General features: G+C 40.1%; 1 protein-coding gene across 1 annotated transcript in view; it reads left to right on the forward strand.

The window, feature by feature from the left end:
* ube2j1 (ubiquitin-conjugating enzyme E2, J1) overlaps positions 1-20,466 on the forward strand; it is a 30,420-nt gene extending 9,954 nt beyond the window's left edge. Inside the window, exons 2-8 of the mRNA XM_038270531.1 lie at positions 6,628-6,701; positions 8,587-8,718; positions 9,030-9,114; positions 13,404-13,509; positions 14,301-14,430; positions 15,342-15,461; positions 19,860-20,466. Of these exons, the coding sequence (XP_038126459.1) occupies positions 6,628-6,701; positions 8,587-8,718; positions 9,030-9,114; positions 13,404-13,509; positions 14,301-14,430; positions 15,342-15,461; positions 19,860-20,132 (920 nt within the window). The 3' untranslated portion in view covers positions 20,133-20,466. The remainder of the gene's footprint in view (positions 1-6,627; positions 6,702-8,586; positions 8,719-9,029; positions 9,115-13,403; positions 13,510-14,300; positions 14,431-15,341; positions 15,462-19,859) is intronic.
* Positions 20,467-25,036: the final 4,570 nt, after the last annotated feature.

The raw sequence follows: 25,036 nt of genomic DNA on the forward strand, positions 1-25,036 counted from the left end.
CTGGTGTTGGTCCATTGTGTTTTCTGAGGTCCAGGGTCAACGCAGCCACATACCAGGAAGTTTTAGAGCACTTCATGCTTCCTGCAGCTGACCAACTTTTTGGAGATGCAGATTTCATTTTCCAACAGGACTTGGCACCTGCACACAGTGCCAAAGCTACCAGTACCTGGTTGAAGGACCATGGTATCCCTGTTCTTAATTGGCCAGCAAACTCTCCTGACCTTAACCCCATAGAAAATCTATGGGGTATTGTGAAGAAGAAGATGCAATACACCAGACCCAACAATTCAGAAGAGCTAAAAGCCACTATTAGAGCAACCTGGGCTATCATAACACCTGAGCAGTGCCACAGACTGATCGACTCCATGCCACGCCGCATTGCTGCAGTAATACAGGCCAAAGGAGGCCCAACTAAATACTGAGTGCTGTACATGCTCATACTTTTCATGTTCATACTTTTCAGTTGGCCAACATTTCTATAAATCCTTTGTTTTTATTGGTCTTCAGTAATATTCTAATTTTCTGATATGATGAATTTGAGATTTTCATTTGTTGTCATTTGTAATCATCAAAATTAAACAAAATAAACATCTGAAATATATGAGTTTGTATGTAATGTATGAATATAATATACAAGTTTCACTTTTTAAATGGAATTACTGAAATCAATCTACTTTTTCATGATATTCTAATTTTATGACCAGCACCTGTAGACGAGGTATTCCTGGATCCCTACTCCTTGATCCGTTTGATAGCTTCAATCAGTTTGTGATTAAACTACAGCTCACTTCTGGCCGGTGTGTGTGCATCCATTAGACTCTTTCAGGTGCGTCAGAAGCTTATATTCAGGCCTGACTTTTCTCCTTTTAGAACAATATTTTTAGGCATATTATGTGTTTCTGTATTTTTGCCTTGGTTATGCACACAATGGGCTGTGAGTCAGGGGCCACAGTGTGATTGTTAACATCACAGAGGGATACATTGAGAGGAGTATGTGTGGCTCTGATGATCTGTGGACAAGAAAAGCTGCTAATTATTGGCATGAAGCCGTATTGTTTCCCATGGAGGCGGTTTAATCCTGAAACAATAAATCTCATCCCGCCCCCTCTACCCATCATTAAGTTGCCCTTTGCATTCCTTCGGGTAAAAGCGAGCTGGTAAAGATCAAGCTGTGAAATGCTGCAGGTTCAGACGTCATCAGCTACAGTCTCTGGAGGTATTTTACTGACTGACTTTGGGGAATCGTGGAATAAAAGATAAACGTGAGCCTGAAGCTGGGAAGAGACCAAGAGTGTTGAAGACTTCCTTCATGCTAGCAGAACAGAGGACCACCGATCCAATCAAGAGTTGAGTTCTAGGCCACACAAATAACAGGGGAACAGAAGACCTCACCTATTCAGCCCTTTAATGACCCCCCTTTCAGAGACATAGACAGGTATGGAGCATTGCAGGCTAACAAACAAGCATAACGACCCCCATTCCATAGGGGTGGACTGTTCATCCGTTTCTATTTGCACATTTTCTAAACAAAAACCAGACTTTGTTGGGCTGCTGGATAAAACCTGGAACTCTATTTCTGACATTTTGAATTGAAAAAGCTTCCTGGATGGAAGAGAAACGTCTTCAAACTTGGAGACAAAAGTTCAGTGGATTGTTTTTAACTTCATTGAAAGAGTAAAAGCCCCCCTTTAAAGAATCAAATAGACAGCTGCCCCACAAAAACAGAATTAGTGAAATTGTTTCTCGTCACATTTTTTCTTCTACACATTTTGAGTATTTTCAGCTTTTTTTTAAACACATTTAAGGTGTTTTCAGCTAACATCCCATCAAGTCCCTGCCATCATTTAGTAATATTCATCTATGGATGACATCATATTGCCTTTATAATCATATATGGCTTTCAGAGCAATGACTGCCCCCTCCCCATCCTTAAAGTGCAAATGTAACACGTTAGTGATGCTACAATGCATAAAAGTTGCATAAAAGGGAATTTCTGTACTGACCAGAAGGGATCATTCACTCATTTTTTATTTACTTTAAGGATTTGAACCCCTAATTAATCATCTTCAAACTGTATAAGGTAGAATAACACCCTCTTCCTCTGTCAGTTTATCTCTCTAAAGGAAAAAAAAGTAGTTATTTTCCATCACAGCTGTGAGTTTCTCACAACCGAGCAGCATTTCTACTGAAAACCAAATCCTTCACCCCTTCAGCGGGTGATATCATCTCACTTTCATCTGTGTCATGCTTTCATGCTCTCATAGAAGAGTTCATACTAAAGCTCTAGATGTGACAGAAAGCCTTCGCTATTGTTCTGTTGGTAGAAACGTGGGCAATGAGAGCCGTAATCCTAAACCATGGAGCAGAGAACATAATCTGAAGACGCTCTGCCTTTAAAAAGTTCAGTCAACCGTCTTAGTTTAAAAAGTGGAATTACTTGGTTTAATCGGGTAATCTGTAAACAGCAGCTTTCACAATTAATACTTATAGATGTAGGAGTTCTAACACTGCATTTACTAGTTGACAGTGATATTTTAAGTGTTTTCTTTTTTATCGAGCTGGTTATCAGCAATGCACTTTCCACATCAGGGTATTAACACATCAACAGGTATTCACCTTTCTGTATAACATTGCTGTCCGTGTTTCCTTTTCTGTATCGATCATTAGCCCTATTTTTACTACCCTCTGAGAACTGATCCATGCCGAGCTTGGATCAGTAAACCGTGCCGATCTCTGTTCCTGTCCTCTTAGTGGCGATCTACGGTACTACTGCTCTCTAGAGGGAAACAAGCAAACCAACATGGCGGTGCCCGTAACATTCAGGAAGTTTACGGAGAGTCAGGCGAAGAAGGCAGCCTTTGGTGAATTTATTTGACAGTCAGCTTTTGGGAAGTGGATAGGACAAACGATAGTCTAATCAGGGCTTCCAGACGCAGGAAGGTTGAGGTTCATCACACTGCTAGGCAGAACCATCACTGGAAATCGTGTGGCACAGTAGGGAGGCTAGGATTTCTATGAATGTCTGAAGTTTCCTGATTACGGAGGCTGACTGTAAGGAGCCTTCTATGGATAGAGAACCGATCCAGAACTGAACCGGGCCGAGCCCTACTGATGACCTAGTACCAGTTTAGAGAGGTTCAGTTGTGTCTGGCACAGTCCGGTTTAGTTATGCGTGCCATTTACTCTGAACAGTTACCTCGGTTACCATGCTCGGACCGATCTCAGCATGGTTTCTAAAGGGTAGTGGAATATAAACAATAAAAATAAACCATTTAATTTCCCATGGTAGGAGAACAGAAAACAGATTTGCTGATCTATGTTCACTGCCCAGCTTGTTTATACTCCTCCGTAAAAAATAAATTTTGTGAGTCTGGTCTATAGAGGGACTTTCTACTGAGGACAGATAAAGTGTCCTGCTTTGCCCTTTTGTTTCCACCTCTTCAACGGCGCTGTCAAGGAACGCTATGGACAGAGAAAACATGCAAGAGGAGGAGAGTTTAGTGTCGGAGGTCGTGGATGAGTCTCCTCCGTCATCCATTTTTTATTTAGAGGAGGAAAGCGGGGACGAAGATGTTGTGGAAGAGGACGCCAGGGCGGCAGAAGCTTGGTTTGGTGTAGAAGGCTTCCAGCCGTACATGTTTGAGCCCTTGCCTCGCAACGCTGCCTGTTCTGTTTAGCTCTACGCCTGCTGAAGACACAGACGTCCATCCCCGTGAACACTGGGACGCAACTCAGTGGGAAAGGAAAGGATTCTGATTTCTGATTTCAACCGTTGCATATATTAGCTGCGACATATAAATCAAGATGACCGAAAAAAATTTGATTGACAGATGACCGTTGATATATGATTGGATGAATTTAGGTTTTTTAGGCTGACGTAGAACTAACTGGCCTGCAAAAAAACCCCAGATTTTAAGACTTTTTTAAAAAATAGACATTTTCTGCATTTTAGGATAACATCATCTGATAAATAATAAATGTATATACATGTTTATGCCAGAATGATTTGGAATTTAAATATGACATCTCTACTGTCACTGTGTATTCTGATGGATATAGTGAGTTGAGTTGACTTATCCCAGTTCTCCAGAATATGATCCATTACCAGGACTTTCTACCACTTTCTTCCAGAAGAAACTCAACCCAGCTCCTGGTTAAAGTTTGATGCTTAAGTTATGCAGACTTACTGTCTTCTCTAATAGCTACCAAAGGGAATTCTTTTTCAAGGTGGAACAGGAAATGTTATTTTCTTCCTGTTTATAAAAATATTTGTTCTGTTTTTTCTTTGTTTTTGAAATCCTAATTAACCCTACAGCACTTCTCTGTTTTATTTTTGATCATGTAGATATTTTGAGGGATGAGGAGATGCACAGACTCATTATTCTGCAGAGGAGGATGAGTCTGGTAAATGGGAAAATTGATTTTTATTCAGAAGGAATCTCTGCACTCCGCTGCTACTGCAGTTGTCCAGATGTTGGGTTCAATTCCAGTCTAGATAAAGCTTATAGTTAGAGGGACTCAGGTTATCCTGAGCTATCTCTATAGATATGCTGCTATAGGGTTAGACTGCTGGAGGACATAGGGTCCGCTTCGTCTGAATGTATTCGCTGCGAACAACAAAGATGGGGTGTTTTCAGGGTCAGCGTGAAAAGAACCGATGGTTCGGTTTTGGTTTAACTACAAAGAAACTCAGAGCTTCATCTTCTCACTTCTCATCATCGTCACTGTTTTACGCTCCCCATCTGTGCCCATAGCTGTTGTTTATCTTCATCTCTGTTCTGTTCACAGATGGGTAATTAAATTCAACATCCTGCCAATATGAACTTGTTTCAATTCATTATCCTAATGTCATTCAGCCTAAATATTTTACTAAACTTTAACTAATTCCTGTTTAACCTTGTCCCCTGTCCTGTTTTCTTTCACACTGGGCTATGCACTAATAGTGTAATTGCCTTAGCATTGACCTTGGTCCTGGAAGCTTGGCCTCCCTTTGAACTTGATGTTTACATTTTTTGCCACTAGCTAGAATGACATCAGCACATGGCGTTACACATATTTCTCCTGGCATTTTTCTCCAAGAGCACCTTCTCTTCTCTTCTGTCCTCTGTTGAGACCTGATGAGTTATTGTGGTATAGTAGGAGCTCTCTCTTTGTCCTTTTGCCTGTGCAGAAATCCACTGTGAACTCAGCAGCACTTGTTTAACCTTCCTCTGAGGCTGATGTTTGCTGTAGTTGGGTTCATGCAGCAAATATTTTTCACTCTGAGTGGAGAATCCTAGTCAATACCTCGTTCTCTCAGTCTTTGTTGTCGTTGAGGAATAAAATCTAAAAAAATCTCAATGTTTGTAAAATGAGAGTGTTTTAGATAGACTGATATGAATTTATTGAGCTTTGATTGGGTTCTTTCTTTTCATTTCCTAAAGTCAGGGGCGGATTTAGGAAATTCGGGGCCCTAGGCAACGACAGGCATGGGGCCCTTTGAAATGGGAAGACAACACATCAAACAGACCAATTCTACAGATAGAGAAATGTTAATAAAATAGACATCCATTATCTGTTCTAGATTGTGTCCCTCTCTTCTTGTCCCTTTTCTTCTTGTTTTCCTCTCTATGTTTTGTACTCAGCTGACTTTTCATGCTGTCTCTAAAGGAATGAAAGATTTTTTCCAAGCACTAAGCTCACTTAGCTGATTGCTCCTTCCTGTGTTTCCAAAAAGGCCAAAGTAAATAACCCAGTCCTTCTTTTCACTGTAGACAAGCCATGATCTGCTTCTCTGTTCTCCATTTTTCATTTGGATGAAATAATAGCTGCATGAATCATGACAGCAGACAAGATAGAGGAGAGCAGGAGGCGGGGTTACCAATCTACTCGCTCTGGAGAGCAGAGTTCGCTGCTTTTAGATGTTGTCTCCAAAGTCTCCGGTAGCAGAAAAAAAGTTGCTAGATTTTGCACTAGGCGCTTTATTTAAAATCAAAGTGCTAGAGGGGTCTGAAAAGTTTCTAAATATAGCGACTTAAGCACTAAGTTAGCAGCACTGCTCAGGCAGTACTGCGGCAGGGGCGGAGGCACATTTGCATTCACTGCGACACACGCAGGTGACCTGGTTTCTGAGCATAAATCAGCCTTAAGGGAGAGTTCAGACACACTATGGAGAAAACTCATGTATGCTGCTTGTATCCAGGATCTCATTCCTTTGGTCATGACCCAAAGCTCATGAACATGACGGTAGAAGCTGGCAACATCTTACTGGTTATTATTATTTATCCAGGAAATACTTGTCTTTCAAGATAGAAACTCTTTACCAGGAAACATCAGACACAAGGTGATAAAACATAAACAGCCCTCACCCTACATATCCTTTACTCAGGAATTAAAAGATGTAGGGATTATATTTCACATTTCTTAGCTCTTTAGCTTCCCTTTGTTTCACCCTTATAACTGTAAAAGTTTGACACTCCCACTGAAAGTGCAGATGGTGTTTAATCCTTTTTCCTGCTTTATCTGTTTATATCTGAGCTGCCGTAGCCTACATGTCTACACACCTGATGTGAATATATTACTTTGACTAAAATGACAACTTTTGAATCTGTTTGGTTGCTAACTTGTTTTCATTATTCTCTGTCCAAGCGGTGAAGAGGCTTATGAAAGAAGCTGCGGAACTGAGGGATCCGACCGAGCACTACCACGCCCAGCCACTAGAGGTAAGTCTACAACAGCCTCACTCACAGGGTTCATAGAAAACTTTACACAGCTTTACAGGATATACCACTTTGTCTGTGGAAGGGAGAGGTTAAAGGTCAGAATAGAACAGAATGGACTGAAATGAAGTGACATAACCTTTATAGTCCCACAGTGAAGAAAACCTCATGTTACAGCAGGAGGTAAAATGTTCTGGTGAAGATTCTCAGTCATCCATTGGGGCATTACAGGCTAACAAAGAAGCCAAACGACCCCCATTCCAAAGTGGTGGACCCGTTCATTCATTTCAACTTTCATGTTTTCTAAACTAAAACAAGGCTTTGTTGGGCTGCTGATCAAATCCTGGAACTCAACACTATTTCTGCCATTTTGAATTGAAAAAGCTTCCTGGATGAAAGAGAAACGTCTTTAAACTTGGAAACAAAGTCCAGTGGATTGTTTTTAGCTTTTTTTGGAATGAGCTGGACCTAAAGCACAAATGGCCTCATGCAGACAAACAAAAGCAACAGATATAAAAACCCATAAATATAAGTAAGAGTTTGTAACATAAGGAGAAAACTGCTCAGCTATGCGTTGTTAAAGCTAGCATAACAATAAAACAGTGCGCAAGTGAGCAGAGAGACCTGAATGTGAAAAACCTGTGTGTATCCATAGAAACACCAACAGACTGTCTACAAGCAGGGAAAGCATCTTTGTTGGGAGCAGTGATGACTAGAAAGTCTATAATATTAATGTCTATTACGCCAGTAAAAGTGTAAAAGTAAATTTTTTAAAAACTAATTAAAGCATAAAAGTAAAAATAATGCAGGAAAAAATGTTAAGGACAGAAGCTTTACTGCACTACACTTTTAAAGGAACATTTTTCTACAATTCTGGATGATAACTTCCTTAAACTTCATCTTCTTAGTTTTATAACTAATGGTAACAGTGTCAGATTTAACGTTGCATCGTCTTGAAAAACTGTTTATTTTGGTTTGTGGTGAACAACAGGTTGGGGCAGCACCAAGTCAAACCACAAAAAAATTTATTGTCTGGATGAAACAAATTATTTTGATGGTTTTTACTTTTTCTAAATACCAGGCCAGAATGAAATGAGCTGAAATGACAAGAAACTAATGAGTCTATTTTTAAAATGTAAGGAGTAGAAAATAAAAAGTTGTGTAAACAATAATGACTCCAGTAAAGTACAGATAGACGACATTTCTACTCAAGGTAACAAACTATTTTTACTTTCAGCTCTGCTAACTGCTGCTTAGAGGAACCATTGAAGCTGCTGGTGAATGCTAGGAAATAATAAGACCCTAAATTATAGTATAGTTAGCCTAATCAGGGGCGGATCTAGGAAATTTGGGGCCCCAGGCCAAGACTGGCATGGGGCCCTCTGAATTGAGAAGACAACACATAAAACAGACCCATTCTACGATACAGAATGTTATATTAAATTGTATTATTTATAAATTAGCACTTTTTTTAAAATCAAAGTGCTAGAGGGGCCTGACAAGTCGTTAATATAGCTCCAACAGCACTAAGGTGGCAGCACTGCTCTTTGCATGGTTTGTTTTCAAATGGTTTGCTGCTGTCTGTTTGGACCTTTCTGAACATGTGCAGCAAATGGACTGATCCAATATGGTGGACACTGAAGGGGGGGCTGAGACACAGTTAATATTATAGGTGTGCTGATGGCATTTTTAGTGAAAAACATAACTAATTTGCACAAATGAGGAATAGTTGTATAAACCATACATGGAAACAGAGTTTTGAAAACAAAATAACTTTTTTCTTTAGTTTGCAGAGTAAAACCAGTCTTTCTGTTAGGGTTCAGTGCTGCCTCACCTTCTCAGCTTCACATTCAAATCGATGCTTATTTTCATTTCCCTCTGCTTACAGGACAACCTCTTCGAATGGCACTTCTCTGTTCGCGGGCCTCCAGATTCAGACTTTGACGGTGGGGTGTACCATGGCAGGATAGTTCTGCCCCCAGAGTACCCCATGAAGCCTCCCAGCATCATCTTGCTAACAGTAAGACACAGAAAAGCCTTGTTTTTGTCAAGTTGATCAGATTAGATCTGTAAAGACAGGAGAAAGTTCAGCCAGCCCTCCATCTATTAACACACCTGCTGGATCTGCTGCCCACTCTGGATCATTTCTCCTACTGTTCTCCTCTCTCTTATTGTTTTCTGTATTTCACAGACATTATTAGTGCTTTTTATCATTTTTATGCCAGAAATGGTCCTTTGCTGTCAGGCGTTAGACATATATAAGATGACGTGTTTTTTTGTGTGGCTAGCAGCAGTTTGCCTCCAGCTCGTTTCTTTTGTTCTTCCTTGCAGCCAAATGGGAGATTTGAAGTCGGGAAGAAGATTTGTTTGAGCATCTCAGGACACCACCCAGAGACCTGGCAGCCTTCATGGAGCAGTAAGTATGATCCAGAGCCATGTCTGATCCAGCCTTCTGGTTCCTTTCTCTATTTAATAATCTGCTAATAACTACTAAGGTTGTGAGAAAAAAAATCGTTTTGGCGATATATCGTGATTTTTGTCTGCCTCATATAATATCAATCTTTCAGTTCCTGGTATCGATTATTTTTTTTTTTTTTTAACTAAATATTTTTACCTAAAACTGAGGGGAAGTGGGCTACCTCTGCACCGCCACTCTGTCAGATGACACTGTGGAGCCCTTTTGCTTTGCGGAGCTGCATCATATCTATAGTGGAGGCACTCACAGTGGAAGACATGGACTAAGTCAGACCCCAAACAACATGGATACCAAAACAGCTAGATCATCAATATTTTCTGATGAACATACACAGCACTGTTTTTTTTATCTATACATTTAATTTTGATGGAAAATAATATTGCAATATATAGTGACATTGCAATATCGTGATAATATTGTATCGTGATCCAAGTACCGCGATACATAATAATGTTGAAACCACCATGCTGATACTCACCCCTAATAACTGCAGAAAGATGAGAGCATTTTCTGCATGTTTAGATGATTAACTTCAGGCTTGACCTCCTCAGAGCTGGAGGTTTTTTAAAGCTGGTTTGGATGTCAAACATTTAGCTCTGCATGTGATGCGTCCTTATAGAGCTAAGAGGTGTGTACCGGTACATGGGCATCAATGTTAGTGCATGTTTAGCTTTTAAATTCATGTTTTGGTTCGTTTTCACTAAAGAACAAGAAAAAAGTAATGATTAATTTTATTAAAGGGGCAGAGCCAGGTTATGACATTGTCCTAATATAGACTTAGACCTACAGTGTAGACAACGTTCATTGTCATTTTGTATAGAAATGAATTTTCGGTTTGTCCAGCTCTCATAACATTTCCATTTTTTAAAGTGCAGCAGCATACATGAGCTATATATCTGTTATTCTTGTGTTTTACTCTTTGTTTTTGCTCAGTTTGTCAGTAAATGAAGCTAATATATACAATGACAACATTACTTGACTGGAGGTACTATTCTGCATATTTGCCTAGAAGGTAACTGAGCTTTAGTGAGTTAGCGTCTCTCAGGGAAGTTATGGAAATAATGAAGAAAATTCCAAGATCAAAAATCTTTGATTGTAAGAGAGAAAAGACTGGATCATGGCTCTGAATGCAGCATGATGTTCGCTGAGGCCACGGCTTCAGACACGGCTGCTGACGAAACACTTTTAATCTCTGCAGTTTATTGACAAACATTATAAAGAGGCAGAGGTTGGTAGAGTACACAAAAAATGTACTCAAGTAAGAGTAGCATTAAAGTATTTGGTAAAAAGGCTTCTAAAGTACTGGCTACCTATGATCATAACAATTTAATATTTTACAAACATTTTAAATTGAACAAAATTTTAAGTGATATGACAATTTTCAGTTTTAAAGTATATGATAAGAATAATCATATTACATTATGTAATTACTCAATAAAACTTTACTTATAACATACATTTCTGAGTTATAAAACGTACGAAATGGGTAATCACAGCATTTAGAACAGGTTAAATGATAGAGTACTATATTTTCACTCTACCTTAAAATGATACGGCAGACTCAGCAGATGGAAAATACATTTTACCGATAAATATTGAGTACAAAAAAGAAGAAAAAGTGACTCTTAATGGTGGATGTGTGTTTAGAACAAGCTTGTTTTCATTAAGTGAAGTTACTGACAATAGATGGAGCAGCCAGAAATGTTACTCAAATAATAGTAAACAGTACGATGCTCTAGAATAATTACTCCCTGCCTGAATGAAACAACGAGGTGCCTTCTGCCGTCACAGCTGCTAAGATTGAAAAGGCTACGCAAGATCAGCAATCATCTTACTGCGGAAATAATATTTAAATACATTTAATTTACATTTATTTCAATGAAAAGGTTTTAGCCTTTAGTTTAATTAATAAATCCAAGTGAACTATTGCTGATCTTGATGCTTTATCCCTGTTTATGTTTGTTAGGAACAGGAAATATCTTCTAGCTGGGTGTTCTGCCAGGACGCTCTGGGAAGGATTGACTGGAACTTATGTTGGCGATGACGTCAGGGTGGCCTAAAAAAAAAAAAAAACTTTTAATATCTCTAAAACAACTAGAGCACATGTAATCTTTATTATTTTACATTTTCATTTTAAATGCCCTAACCTGCACTAAAGCAGCAATAACAATTCAGTCTATTTGTTGAGTTTTTTTCACATTGTGCGGTTTCAGCTTCACGCAGCTGAAGCTCCTCCCATTTGATGATGCGGTCCAGGAAGTAAACACTGCGCCTGAACTAACTTGCGGAAATCCCCGCCTTCATCACATGCTGTGGGAACGCATCATAAAGAAATCCACCATCAGCTCAATTGTGAGCCAACTACATTCCACAAATACAGACACTCTGTCATAACATGACAACTTGAAATTTTCACTTCTTTTTTTGGCGTTACAAAACATGTTCTATCCTGGTATAAACCGGCTCATTTTGTCCCCAGCGCTCCACAGAAAAGCAATATCCAGTAATATCCGTAACAATCAACCTTTTTTTTTTATGGAGAAGTAAAAATATCAGCAGAAAAGAAAATTTTTTTGTGTGTCTTCTGAAATATCTCCACCACTTTAGATGATCTTATCTACCTTACATGGGCTTATTCACCAATCTGTTTGCTCCCAAAATCAAGAATAAATTCCTTCCTCAGTATTCACTTCACTCAGGAGTGAAAGGAAATGACTAGATACGCCCAGAAAATGTTTAATGGAGAGAAAATCGTTCAGAGAACATCTGTTTAAAGCTCAGTAAAGTAATGGTTTTTGGGGGGTTTAGTCATAAAATTAAATAATCCAGTTTGGTAGTTTCAGTTCTAATTTGGATCAGATGTGATGAATGAACATTTTGTATAAAAGAAAGGTCACAGTTTCACAAACATTAGGACCCAGAGATCTGAAACTCTACACACTTGTTCACAACATGAACAGTGTAATAAGTTGTAGATGTCCACTGACTCCATCCTGGAGAGAAATATCAGCTGTGCTGCTGCCATCAACACCTTTGTTTCTAGATGTTGGAGATCGGCCTGTTTTTCAGTGTAGTCCTGTTTCTCTGACTGTGACTAACTGGATGTGCTCTCTTCATCCTCTGACATGGGAGCTGGCTCGGAGCTCGTCTGCCTGGCTGTGTGTTTCCTGGACGGGGCCGCTTTTTTACAGCTGCTTTTTCTATGTCTGCTTCTGTCTCCTTGAACCCCAGTGGGCCTCAGCAGATGGCCGCTCACACTGAGCCTGGTTCTGCTGGAGGTTTCTTCCTGTTCAAAGGGAGTTTTTCCTCTCCACTGTCACTACAAGCATGCTTAGTGTGAGGGATTGCTGAAGAGTCAATGAGTTGATGCAATCAAACTTTGAATCGATGTGACTGGATGATCTGGTGAACTGGAAAGTGACTTGAGATGACAGGTTGTGAATTGGTGCTATAGAAATAAACTGAATAGAATTGAATTGAATGAGTTGGAGCTTTCAACTATGAATTATACCCAAGATATAGAATATTTGTAATATTTGTTAAATTTATTACTGACACAGAAAAAGCAAAGTTATTTCATATGCTCTATAAATTATTTCATAATTACCTTTAAACAACACAGGAGAGAAAGTCTAACTAATTTCATCACTGCAGATTTTTAGTATGATTATTTCTATTTAGAAAATAAGAAGACTCACAGTAGGATCAGAGAAGTGATATATATGGTAGTGGTTTTTAACCGGTTGGGTGGTCTGACTTCTTCCACTGTCAGGTTAAATGAGCTGTAATCATGATGATAGAAGCTCCAGGCTTTACCTATAGGAGTATAATCGGTGCTTTCAGACGGTCAGCCTAACGAGGTTCATCGTTAGTATCTTAGCAACAGAACTGAGGAACAAGATGTCTTATAGACAGTTCTTTGAATCCATAACTTTGTGATTATTCACTTAGAAAATCTGTAATCATATAATAGTTTTTGACAGTCGGATATTGACCAGCTCTTTTTATTTTATTGTCCTTGATGTAATTTGATGTTTATGTTCTTTAGAGTCTGATGGAGATGATCCCTTCATGGTTTAGATAATAAATGCAGCTGAATGATGAACGTTCAGTTTTAAACCTACTGAATGATTATAAGGTTGTTTAACCCTATGATGCTATATAACCTACATAAAACCTTTCTCTCCTCTCTTCTTTCTCTTTTGCTCGTGGTGTTTTTTGTCTCCAAGTTCGAACTGCACTGATTGCCATCATTGGTTTCATGCCTACCAAAGGTGAAGGAGCGATCGGATCTCTAGATTATACCCCAGAGGAGAGAAAGACTCTGGCCAAAAAGTAAGGCTGTGTTTAAGTTCCTCCACAGATATAAGGATGAGCAGTTAATGCTCTTTACTGTATAGATCCATGCTACACAGATGTCAGCCTATAGTGTTATCATCAGACACTATAGGCCCATCCAGGAAACTTTTTCAGTTCTATTGAAAAATCTTCCTGGATGGAAAGCAAAACATCTTTAAACTTAGAAAAAAAAGTCCAGTATATTGTAATTAACTTTATTGGAACGACCATGATTAGGATGACTGAGAATCTTCACCAGCATATTTTTTTTATGATTGTTTTTATTTTGTCTACATGTATTTTATATGGTGCTGCTTTGTATTCTATGCCTCATATTGTACAGCACTTTGTGACGCCTGCCTGAGAAATATAAATAAACCTACTTAATTTAAGAAATGTTTACTGACTTTCAGAACGTTTTTGCAGTGCAGTTCCCTCCTCTGTTAGCAGACTCGATCGGGATCAGCTCGTTGATTTATTGGCACATTTAATAAATTCATTAGACAGATTTTACTCTAACTCCAGGTGTTCCTTTTTCTCAATTTATAAGACTGAAAAGCTGATATTTTGTTCAGTTCAAATGTTATACAGAACAAAAAAGCCAGTTGAAGGTCTGGAATATGAATATTTAAATAAAATGACAAGTTCTTCATAGTGAATAAAGTCAACGCTAACATGGCTTCTCCACAGACATGATCATCAGATGTTTTAACTTTGACAGAATGAGACAGAAAAAAACACTAGTGGAGCTGTGAGACCAAAGACCTGCTTTGCTTTGCTCCTTCCAGGTCTCAGGACTTCTGCTGTGAAGCCTGTGGCTGTTCGATGCGTTCTGCCCTCCTGCCTCTGACCTCCAACAGTAACCCTAGTGCAGAAGATCGCCAGGCCAAAGAACTGGCTCAGCAAATCAATTTCAAGGTAAAGACGACGGCATGGAGGTGCCTTCCTTCACAGCTCATCCAGGCTTTCCTGGAAAATGTCAGCTCTTTTTAATCCGTCTGTAACTGAAATAGAATGGGAGGCAGATCTTTTAGTTATCAGGCTCCTCTCCTGTGGAACCAACTACCAGTTTTAGTCCGTGAGGCAGACACCCTGTCTACTTTTAAGGCTAGGCTTAAAACTTTCCTTTTTGATAAAGCTAATAGTTAGAGTGGCTCAGGTTATCCTGAGCTATCTCTATAGTTATGTTGCTATAGGCTTAGACTGCTGGAGGACATAGGGACCCCTATTTCATCATTCTGCTTCATTCTATCTCTATTCTCCCACTCTGCAGAATCTGTTAGTTCAATCTCTAACGTTCTGCTCTCTCTGCTTTTTCTCATAGTAGCTTCATCTGGTCTGTTCCTGTTTGGCTGTGACTCCATCCTGGAGAGAAATATCAGCTGTGCTGCTGCCATCAACACCTTTGTTTATAGATGTTGGAGATCGGCCTGTTTTCCAGTGTAGTCCTGTTTCTCTGACTGTGACTAACTGGATGTGCTCTCTTCATCCTCTGACATGGGAGCTGGCTCGGAGCTCGTCTGCCTGCCTGTGTGTTTCCTGAACGGGGCCGCCTGTGGAGCTGGTTGACAGTTGCTTTTTGTATCTATGCTTCTTTTTCTATGTCTGCTTCTGTCTCCTTGAACCCCAGTCGGCCTCGGCAGATGGCCGCTCACACTGAGCCTGGTTCTGCTGGAGGTTTCTTCCTGTTAAAAGGGAGTTTTTCCTCTCCACTGTCGCTACAAGCATGCTTAGTGTGAGGGATTGCTGAAGAGTTAATAAGTCAATGCAATCAACTGGTTTTCCTTGGATAGAAAGCTTTGATAAATCTGTCTGCTGTCTCCATGCAGGCTGAGTCCGCTCCAGTAGCACAGGCTGGTACCAGTGGAGATGAAGCTCCAGCAGTCACCCCGGCAGAGGCCTCCTCTTCTGCAGAGCTACAAGCTGATGAGCGGCACCAAGCTGGACAGGTGGGTTTCAGGCAGCCATTTTGGATTACACAGGAAGGCTCTATTTCTGCTTTGTTTGGTTGATCGATGGGATCAAAGCTTCTTTCTGCTTTTAGTGTTGGTGGAAGATTTAACACATTAACATTAAAAGAAACACCAGCTGCTTCTGCTGCCTCTATTGTGTGCAGTCTGAACGTAGCATAACACATGCCTTTAGCTGACAGAGCACTTAGAGCAGGAATTATATCAAAAAAAAAAAAAAATATATATATATAAACATTTTGCATTTAAGACAAAAAAGCGAATTTCTTCAGTCAATCTGCTCTATCCAGAAATCCTCTAGTGGAAAATCTTTAGTTTCACCTGGTTTAATTTAATAAAAAAAATTATTTAAGGAACCTTTGGCTATCCGATTATTAATCAATTAATTGAAAATATAATCAACAGATTAATCAATTTGCAGAATAATGGTTACTTGCAGCCCTGATCATGTGACCATGTGAAGAATTGATCTGTTTGCTTTATTAGAGAAACTCCCTCAGACTCCCAGGGGTCTTTGACTTGTCAGGTCTCTCAAGAATACAGTTTTGTTTTTTTGGCAAAAATGTTTCCTTCCACTCAACTTTCCATGAATATGCTTGGATACAGCTGCTTCAGCGTGAAGGCTTTCCCTCTGTGTGACGGGTGTTTCCTTCTGGACATCTGTCCCATCTGCAGTCTTCGCCCTGAGGCCAGAATAAGGTCTTTATGTAACACTGGACATTACAGTATTCTTCTTGAAGTTGGAGTTATGTAACATTCTCATTTTCCAAGACACTGGACTTTGCCTTTTCATTATCTGAAGGCCATGATCATGAAGATTACAAGAAATAAGGCTTAGAAGGTTTTGCTCTTGGTGTGATGATTAATATTTAAGTATTACTTCCAGTGACCAGAAAAAAAAAAATATTCTAATCCAAGAAGCTCAGTTGAGGGAGGAGTCACTGACCTGTCAGAGCAGGAGACATTAAGATGACCCTGATGGGGAGAAGAATAGAATAGAATAGAATAGAATAGAATAGAATAGAATAGAATAGAATAGAAAATCCCTTTATTGTCCCACAATGGGGAAATTCTGATGTTTACAGCAGCAAAAAGATTATAGAATATTCTATTCTATTCTAGTCTAAAAGTGGGCCCTATAAAAATGTATAAAGATAACAGAATAGTGAAGAGAGATAAACAAATAAAATACTGTACTATAAAGTGTTTTAACAATCTAAAACTGCGCACCTGGAGAATAAATAACCAATATCCATCTATGGACATTTTTACAGTAATGGATATTTGAAAATAGCAGCAACATCAGAGATGTGCAAAATGACAGCAGCAGGTTATTATTTAACTAAGATAGAAACCGTGCAAAATCAGCATGAATGGAACAACTGATTGAGGTTGTTGGGAACAGTGGTGGTTCTTGAGCAGGGGTGCTCAAGTCCAGTCCTTGAGAGCTACTATCCTGCAACCTTTTGATGCAACCATTTTAAACACACCTAAATCAAATGAGTGGCTCGTTACCATGCTTCTGCTGAGCTAAATGAGGGGGTTGAAGCTTTAGATTCAGGTGTGTTAGAGAAGAGATGCATCTTAAAGTTACAGGATGGTAGCTCTTCAGGACTGGACTTGAACACCCCTGTTCTAGAGTTTTCTGGGAGGAAGGGTCTGTGATAACGCTCCCTGGTGCATTTAGGGTGCAGCAGTCTGTCACTGAAGGAGCTCTCCAGTTCAGCACCAGCTGAACCAGCATGGGGGTGGGAGACATTATCCATCAGAGATGTTAATTTAGTTAGGATCCGTCTGTTTTCCACCTCCTGCACTGAGTCCAGAGGGCATCCAATCACAGAGCTGTTCTTCCTGATCAGCTGATCCAGACGCTTCCTCTCAGCTACAGATGAGCCACTGCTCCAACAGACAGCTCCATAGAAGATGGCTGATGCCACAGCAGAGAGGGAGGAGCAGGTTTCAGGCAGGAGGGAACAGAAGAGGTGATGAGAGCAGATCCTATTTCTGAAGCATTTATTTTTTATGCTTCAGAAATCTTTTTAAAGGAAGATCTAGATTTATAAACATTCTAGGGAGTCAATGGTATAAAACATTGATGGGTGATGAAGGCGAGGCTGCTGCTAGAGGAAGATCAACAATTTAACCTCAGTTTCCCTGGAACTCCTCGGTACGTTCCAACATTCTGTGCAGAGATGCAGGCAAGAGTCTGATTTAGTTGCTTCAAATGATTTCTGCAAATCAATGAAAATCTCCAATCAGATTGATTTAAAGTTTTTTTATCTAAGGAAAACCAGTTCAGCAATCCCTCACACTAAGCATGCTTGTAGTGACAGTGGAGAGGAAAACCTCCAGCAGAACCAGGCTCAGTGTGAGCGGCCATCTGCCGAGGCCGACTGGGGTTCAAGGAGACAGAAGCAGACATTCAAGAGGAACACAGAAGTACTGATCCATGAACACCATCTATGTTAGAGAAGATAAACCAGCTCTGTCTGGGAGAGAAACATGTCTAAAGCCTTTCTAGTTTGCTTTGAGAATCGACCAGATGCACTAAAAGGTCTCTAACTCCTCTCCAATTTTCCTCCGGGCCTCGAAGGAGCTCTGAAGCTGCATTTCCATATATGTGCTTTCTGAAATTTCTTTATACATGCTCCCAATTGGTAGAATTATTAGACAGCATGGGATTAATTTCCACTGTTATGCTGATGATACCCAGCTATATCTGTCTATAAATCCAGATGAAGCTAACCCATTACATAGATTACAGGCATGTCTTGAAGACAAAAACCTGGATGACTCTTAACTTTCTGCTTCTGAATGCAGACAAAACAGAAGTTATAGTCTCTGGACCAGAGTCTCTGAAAAAGAAACTGATTAGCCAGTCACTTCATTTGGATGGGATTAAACTGATTTCAGATAATAAAGTAAAAAATCTTGGTGTTATTTTTGATCAGGACCTGTCATTTAAATCCCATATCAAAGAGGTTTCTAGAATTTCCTTCTTTCATCTGAGGAACATTGCAAAAATTAGAAATATCCTGTCCAGGGGTGATGCTGAGAAACTAGTCCATGCATTTGTTACTTCAAGGCTGGACTATTGTAATTCTTTACTATCAGGAAGTCCACAAACTGTAGTTAAAAGCCTTCAGCTGATCCAAAATGCTGCAGCCAGAGTTCTGATGAAAATGAAAAAGAGAGATCATATCTCTCCTATCCTGGCTTCTCTTCATTGGCTTCCTGTTAAATCCAGAATAGAATTTAAAATCCTCCTTCTCACATATAAAGCCTTAAATGGCCAAGCTCCATCTTATATCAGAGATCTGATTGTTCCTTATGTTCCTAACAGAGCACTTCGCTCTCAATCTGCAGGTTTACTAGTGGTTCCTAGAATTTCTAAAAGTAGAATGGGAGGCAGATCTTTTAGTTATCAGGCTCCTCTCCTGTGGAACCAACTACCAGTTTTAGTCCGTGAGGCAGACACCCTGTCTACTTTTAAGGCTAGGCTTAAAACTTTCATTTTTGATAAAGCTTATAGTTAGGGTGGCTCAGGTTATCCTGAGCTATCTCTATTGTTATGCTGCTATAGGCTTAGACTGCTGGAGGACATAGGGACCCCCATTTCATCATTCTGCTTCATTCTCTCTCTGTTCTCCTATTCTGCAGAATCTGTTAGTTCAATCTCTAACCTTCTGCTCTCTCTGCTTTTCCTCAGAGTAGCTTTGCCTCGTCTGTTCCTGTTTGGCTGTGACGTCATCCTGGAAAAAAACATCAGCTGTGCTGCTTCTATCAACACCCTTGTTAATAGATGTTGGAGATCGGCCTGTTTTCCAGTGTGGTCCTGTTTCTCTGACCGTGACTGAGTGGATGTGCTCTCTTCGTCCTCTGGCATGGGAGCTGCCTTGGAGCTCGTCTGCCTGGCTGTGTGTTTCCTGGACGGGGCCGCCTTTTACAGCTGCTTTTTGTATCTCTGCTTCTGTCTCCTTGAACCCCAGTCGGCCTCGGCAGATGGCCGCTCACACTGAGCCTGGTTCTGCTGGAGGTTTCTTCCTGTTAAAAGGGAGTTTTTCCTCTCCACTGTCGCTACAAGCATGCTTAGTTTGGGGGATTGTATTTGAGTCAATGAGTCAATGCAATCAACTGGTTTTCCTTAGATAGAAAACTTTGTATCAATTTGACTGTATGATCTGGTTGAACTGTAAAGTGCCTTGAGATGACATGTGTTGTGAATTTGGCGCTATATAAATAAACTGAATTGAATTGAATTGAAACCATCTAGATCTACTGGTAGCAGTGGGATTGAGTCCCTGCCAGTACAGACCTGTTGGTGGACCATGAAAGGTGAAGCTGATGACCTGTTTCTCACTGTGTCTCCTTCCTCAGGCAGGTGCAGAGGAGCCTCAGACCCGCGATGAACGCAGCCCCACCCGTCCACTCAGCCCCAGACAGCGCAGAGCTCAGCAGCACAGCCGGCAGCCTCCCAGAGCCGGCAGAGAGCCAGCAGCCAGCAGGGCTGCCTTCGCCCCGCCTCCTCGCCACAACGAGAGCCACGCAGGCTCCGTGGTCCTCATCCTCGTCCTCACCCTCGCTCTGGCCGCCCTCATCTTCCGCAGGATCTACCTGGCTAACGAATACAAGTTTAACTACGATCTGTGATGCCTCTCGCCGCTGCTGCAGCCTCTGCAGAACTTTGAGCGGTGAGGAAGCAGAGACCAAGCAGCCGCTAACACTGACTTTTAGGGCTTTTCCAGCCAACGGTCCAGGAACAGAGGGGGCTGGTTCTTCAGAACACCGTCACGCCGTCACATAGAAAGTGTCTTCCAGTGTGCCCCCCCTGCCTCCCTCTGATCAGCCATGCTTTAGCAGAGGAACACTGACCCAGTGTGACATATTTTCTCTTTTAATTTTAGTTTAGAACTTCTGATTCTTGATATTTAGACCTGCTTTCTGATGCAAACCTCCTGAATCCAAACAGGGCAATAAAAAATGAAGCACCTTCATCTGAAGTTGTAAAATGCTATTACAGCGTTTTCTTCTTCAGCATAAATACAACAAACCCAAGACTAGATGGTGTTAATCTACCCCTGAAACTGGTTCTGTTCCATCAGGTCCAGATGATTTTAGTTTAGTTCTAACTCTAGGGACCAGCCCTGATTTTACCGCTGGAACCAGTTTGCTGGGAAAGCCCGCTGTGCTCTTCCACCTCAGCAGATGATCCTTCCTGCTGTCGACCACTTCTCACCTTCAGGGTGTCTTTTAATCAGCGGGACTTTAACTGCCTGGAGCTTTGTGCATTTTTTTAGAAACAGGAAGCTTTTTTTTCTGGTTTGCAGACAAAACATGCCTCCCTCCTGTAATTACTGGGTATCCACCGGCTGTACTTACTCTGGTCATTAAAACTAAGTGAGCTTCATGGGCAAATGTGAGATTTTTTTTATCTTAAACTAATGGAAGGATTCCCATGAAATGCATGAACTGGAATGATTTCACTGCTTCCTGAACATCTGATGATGTTGGACCAAGAATCTGGAGAAAGTCTTAGTTTATAAACTATTGTTTTCCTCTTTTTCACATTTAAAGATTGGGAGCGAGGGTTAGGATATGTGTGTGTGTGCTTCTCTGGAATCAAAGCAGCAGGTTTTTAATTTTGGGAGATCTGATGGTCTCCATTCATTTTAAAGGTATAATCCATCAACAGTGATCACTGTTAATGTTTGTACCAAGATCATAGTTCCTTTGCCAAAGAATCACCATCCATGATTCGGTTTGTGTTGCTCACTGAAATAAATCTGATGATAAAAACTGTTGGTGTTTATTTAAAAAAAAAAGAAAAGAAAAACTCTATAAGAGATTTTCTGCTTTTTGTGTGAAGAATAAACACCTCAACCACAAGACCAGAGCTGATTTCTGTTACATTTGGTTCTTTCAGGTTTTTATGTTTAATGAGCTGTTAGCTACACTTTGATAACAGTAGAAAACACTTCTTTAAAAGAAAGAAATAAATCAAAAAGCCTTCAGCAGGTATGAAGAGAAAGGAGTGAAGTGCAGAATGTTTCCCTGGATCCTAAAACCACAGCGTTGTTTAGTAACATTGCTTTAACCCTTTATAGGGCATTCAGTGAAAGACTAAGCTTCTAAATTTCAAGCAAAGAGTACACTGCAAAAAACTGAAATCTAAGAAAGTAATTTTTTTTCTTAAAATAAGTGCATTAATAAGTGCATTTTTTCTTGAACTGAGCAGGTAAGTGAGATACTTTGCAAATGGATTAAGAAAATTGACATTTAAAATAAGGGGGAAAAATGCAGTCTCCTATTTCAAGTGCACAATATCAAATAATCTTTAAGGATAAAAAGTGCTCCTTCAACTGGGAGATTTTCTTATTTACCTACTCAAATTAAGGGTAAATACACTTTAAGACATTTTCACACATTTATAGATCATTTTTGTAGTGTTATTGGAATCCAGGAAAAGACCTTTTTACCTTTGTAACGTTAAAAAAAGATGTATATTTTGATGGCAAAAATAAATGTCAATGTAATAACAAGAAATGCCAACTTATTTATTATAAAAAATAACTATAAGAAATTTGTGAAAAACACAGAGTAAAAGAAATGGCACTCAATTTGTAAGGGGTATGCTAGTGATCAAAAATGGTAACTTGCCCTATAAAGAGTTAAACAAATCAAATCTCATCCAAACTACCCTCCTGATCATTTTGGTTTGCTCCAAGTGCCTTCCAACCACACCTGGAGCACTGCTGCCGTGCCCTGCTGAGGAGCCCAACCAGGAAAAGGTTGGTACTTTAACTTAACAGAAACTAAGGAAAAATAATTGACATTCATGTTCACAGTGACACAGTGGGTAGCACTGCTGCCTTGCAGCAAGAAGGTTCTGGGTTCCATTCCTGGCCCGGGGTCTTTCTGCATGTAGTCTGCATGTTCTCCCTGAGCATGCATGGGTTCTCTCCAGGTACTCTGGCTTCCTCCCACAGTCCAAAAACATGACTGTTAGGTTAATTGGCTTCTCTAAATTCTCCTTAGCTGTGATATGAATGATTGTTTGTCCCGTTTGTCTCTGTGTTGCCCTGCGATGGACTGGAGACCTGTCCAGGGGGGACCCCACCTCTCACCCGTAGACAGATGGAGATAGGGACAAGCAGCCCTCGTGACCCCAGCAGGGATAATGGTGAAGGGAAATGGATGGATGGTTTACACTTCTTTCCACAGGCAGGAGGACCAGTCCTTCTGCTTCACAAGAATGCATAAAAATGTCCAAACAAAACTACAATAAAGAACTCAAACAACCCAACTATTTGTTCCAACTTAATACTACATAACACTAAATCAATAATCATATTTTATGGGGTAATGGGACTCCTGGTCCCCGTTATAATTACGCTAATTATTGAAATAGATTTACCATAAATGATGTCACTTCTGGGGTTACATTAGAGCTGAGATATTTACCAGTCTTCTGTTTGGCTTGTTTTAGCCACCATAGTACCGCCTGCTGTGCTGCTGGAATATTTCTGAGCCTTTTTTCTAAACTCTATGGGCAGCTTAAAGCAGGATCCACAACAGGAAATGACTGAGACGATGGGATAGAAATGGCCCAGGCAATCACCCAACAGGCTTCCCTTCACTTCACTTCTATCCAGTTCAAAATGCAAAAGTAAATAAATAGAAGGTAGAAATACTAAAAAAAAAAGAAGTATTTACAGTCCAACTATAATGCATCTTAGATTGTGCTCAACAGTAGTACTTGAGTAAAAGTATTGACACATAGCTACTGGGTCAAACATCTATTTAAGGTAAAGTATTAAAGTACTCTCTTTTGAAAGTACTGTAATAAAAATATAAAGGAAATGTTCTAATATCAGAACATTTCTGTATAATTTTCAGAGTAATTTTAAAGAATCTTGTAACTTTCAGAAACATCCTGATCTATTGATGTATTGATGAACTGGTTGAATTGTCTCTGTGCCGTAAAATGACGTGTTGGGAATTGGCGCTATAGAAATAAACTGAACTGAAATGAAGGCGTAGAAACACCTGCTATAGATTCTACACCACCTGGAAAGAACTTCTGCATAAAAATGACACAAAAAGTAAGGGCAGATATTTTGATTATTATTTCTTAATTTAAAAACAAGGCAAAGTGAAAACAGTTGGAGATTCTCCTACTTTTCCTGAATAGAGGTCAAAGGTTGAATCTATCACAGCAGAGAAACTGCAGCTCTGCTCTGGGAACTCATCCTACTGAACAACCTGGTCACATGTCAGCAACTAACATTGTAATAAAAGCTCCCCTCACTATCCTCTGTAGGGCTCTCTTGTCTGCCATGTTTCAGATGAAGTGATTTTCTAATTTGGGATAGAAAACATCTGCAGCTACAGCCTCATTTATGCCAAGATCCACAGCAGAAAGATTCCATTCTCTTTCAACCGGATCATTTTTAAGAAGCAAACTTTTCTGAACCGTCTCTGGATTCCAGGCAGATATATAACAACAGTTTGCAGAAAGCTGAAACCATAAGGGATTATTCAGAGGAGATGTTCTTTTCAGGTTGGTCAGCACCTAAATCTAGGCACCTCTTTTAACCTGATGTTTCACCTTCGTTTATCCTTTGAGAGGAAATGTTCTGCAGACAAAAGAGGATAGAGGAAACATCTTTTTAAGATCAGACTGCACTGTCTCCATCAGCTCTGAGTACAGACTTTGACTAGGCCACTCAAAAAGCCTTCCTTTTAGGTTTTAGGGCAGCATTACTATTCTAGATCACATCCAGGTTAAAGGTCACAATCTAAGGAATGGTTAATCTTCAGGATTTTCTTGTCTTGGTTCTGTTAGTTCCAGCGAGTCATGCAGGTTCTGACGCAACACAGATCATCACACTACATCCTCCATGGCTGACTGCTGGTGTGACGCTCTGTTTCACAAAAAGCTGACACCTAAAAACACAACATTTGTTAAAGGAAAAGTCCGCTCATATTCAGAATACAAACTTCTGAAAGTTCTTTAAATGTAAAATTATTCCATCCTATTCAATAAATGATCAGTTTTTTTAATTCAGATTAATTTTCATGTGAATGTGCTTCACTGGAGGCATCCATGTTTGTCAAAGAACACTACTGCCATCTACTGGTTTGTGACGTCACGTATCGGCTGTTGATCAAGTCCCAGTGCTGTATCTGGTGTTTGTCACAACGCGCTATTATCCAAGTCATTCTGAACTTTTACCCGATCTATTTCAACATCCAGCTGCCATGCACATGGGCATTGTCAGTTTAACTACAGCTTAACTATAGCTACACCAGGGGTGGACTGGGACAAAAAATTGGCCCTGGCATTTTGGACTAGACTGGCCCACCACATTTTTTTTGGTGTACTGAATGTGTGTACCAACTGTGCAATACCAACTGTGCAATACCTTGAGGCCAGGTTCATGGAAATTAGTGAGAGTGGACACTTAAAATACTTCCAAAATCTTAATTTATTAACACTGTAAAATGTAAACTCCACCACAGCACAGCAACAATTCTTAGATCAGAGAGAGAGA

This window comes from Cyprinodon tularosa, unplaced genomic scaffold (genome assembly GCF_016077235.1).
Source record: "Cyprinodon tularosa strain WSP-4 unplaced genomic scaffold, ASM1607723v1 ctg764, whole genome shotgun sequence".
NCBI classification, from domain to species: Eukaryota; Metazoa; Chordata; class Actinopteri; order Cyprinodontiformes; family Cyprinodontidae; genus Cyprinodon; species Cyprinodon tularosa.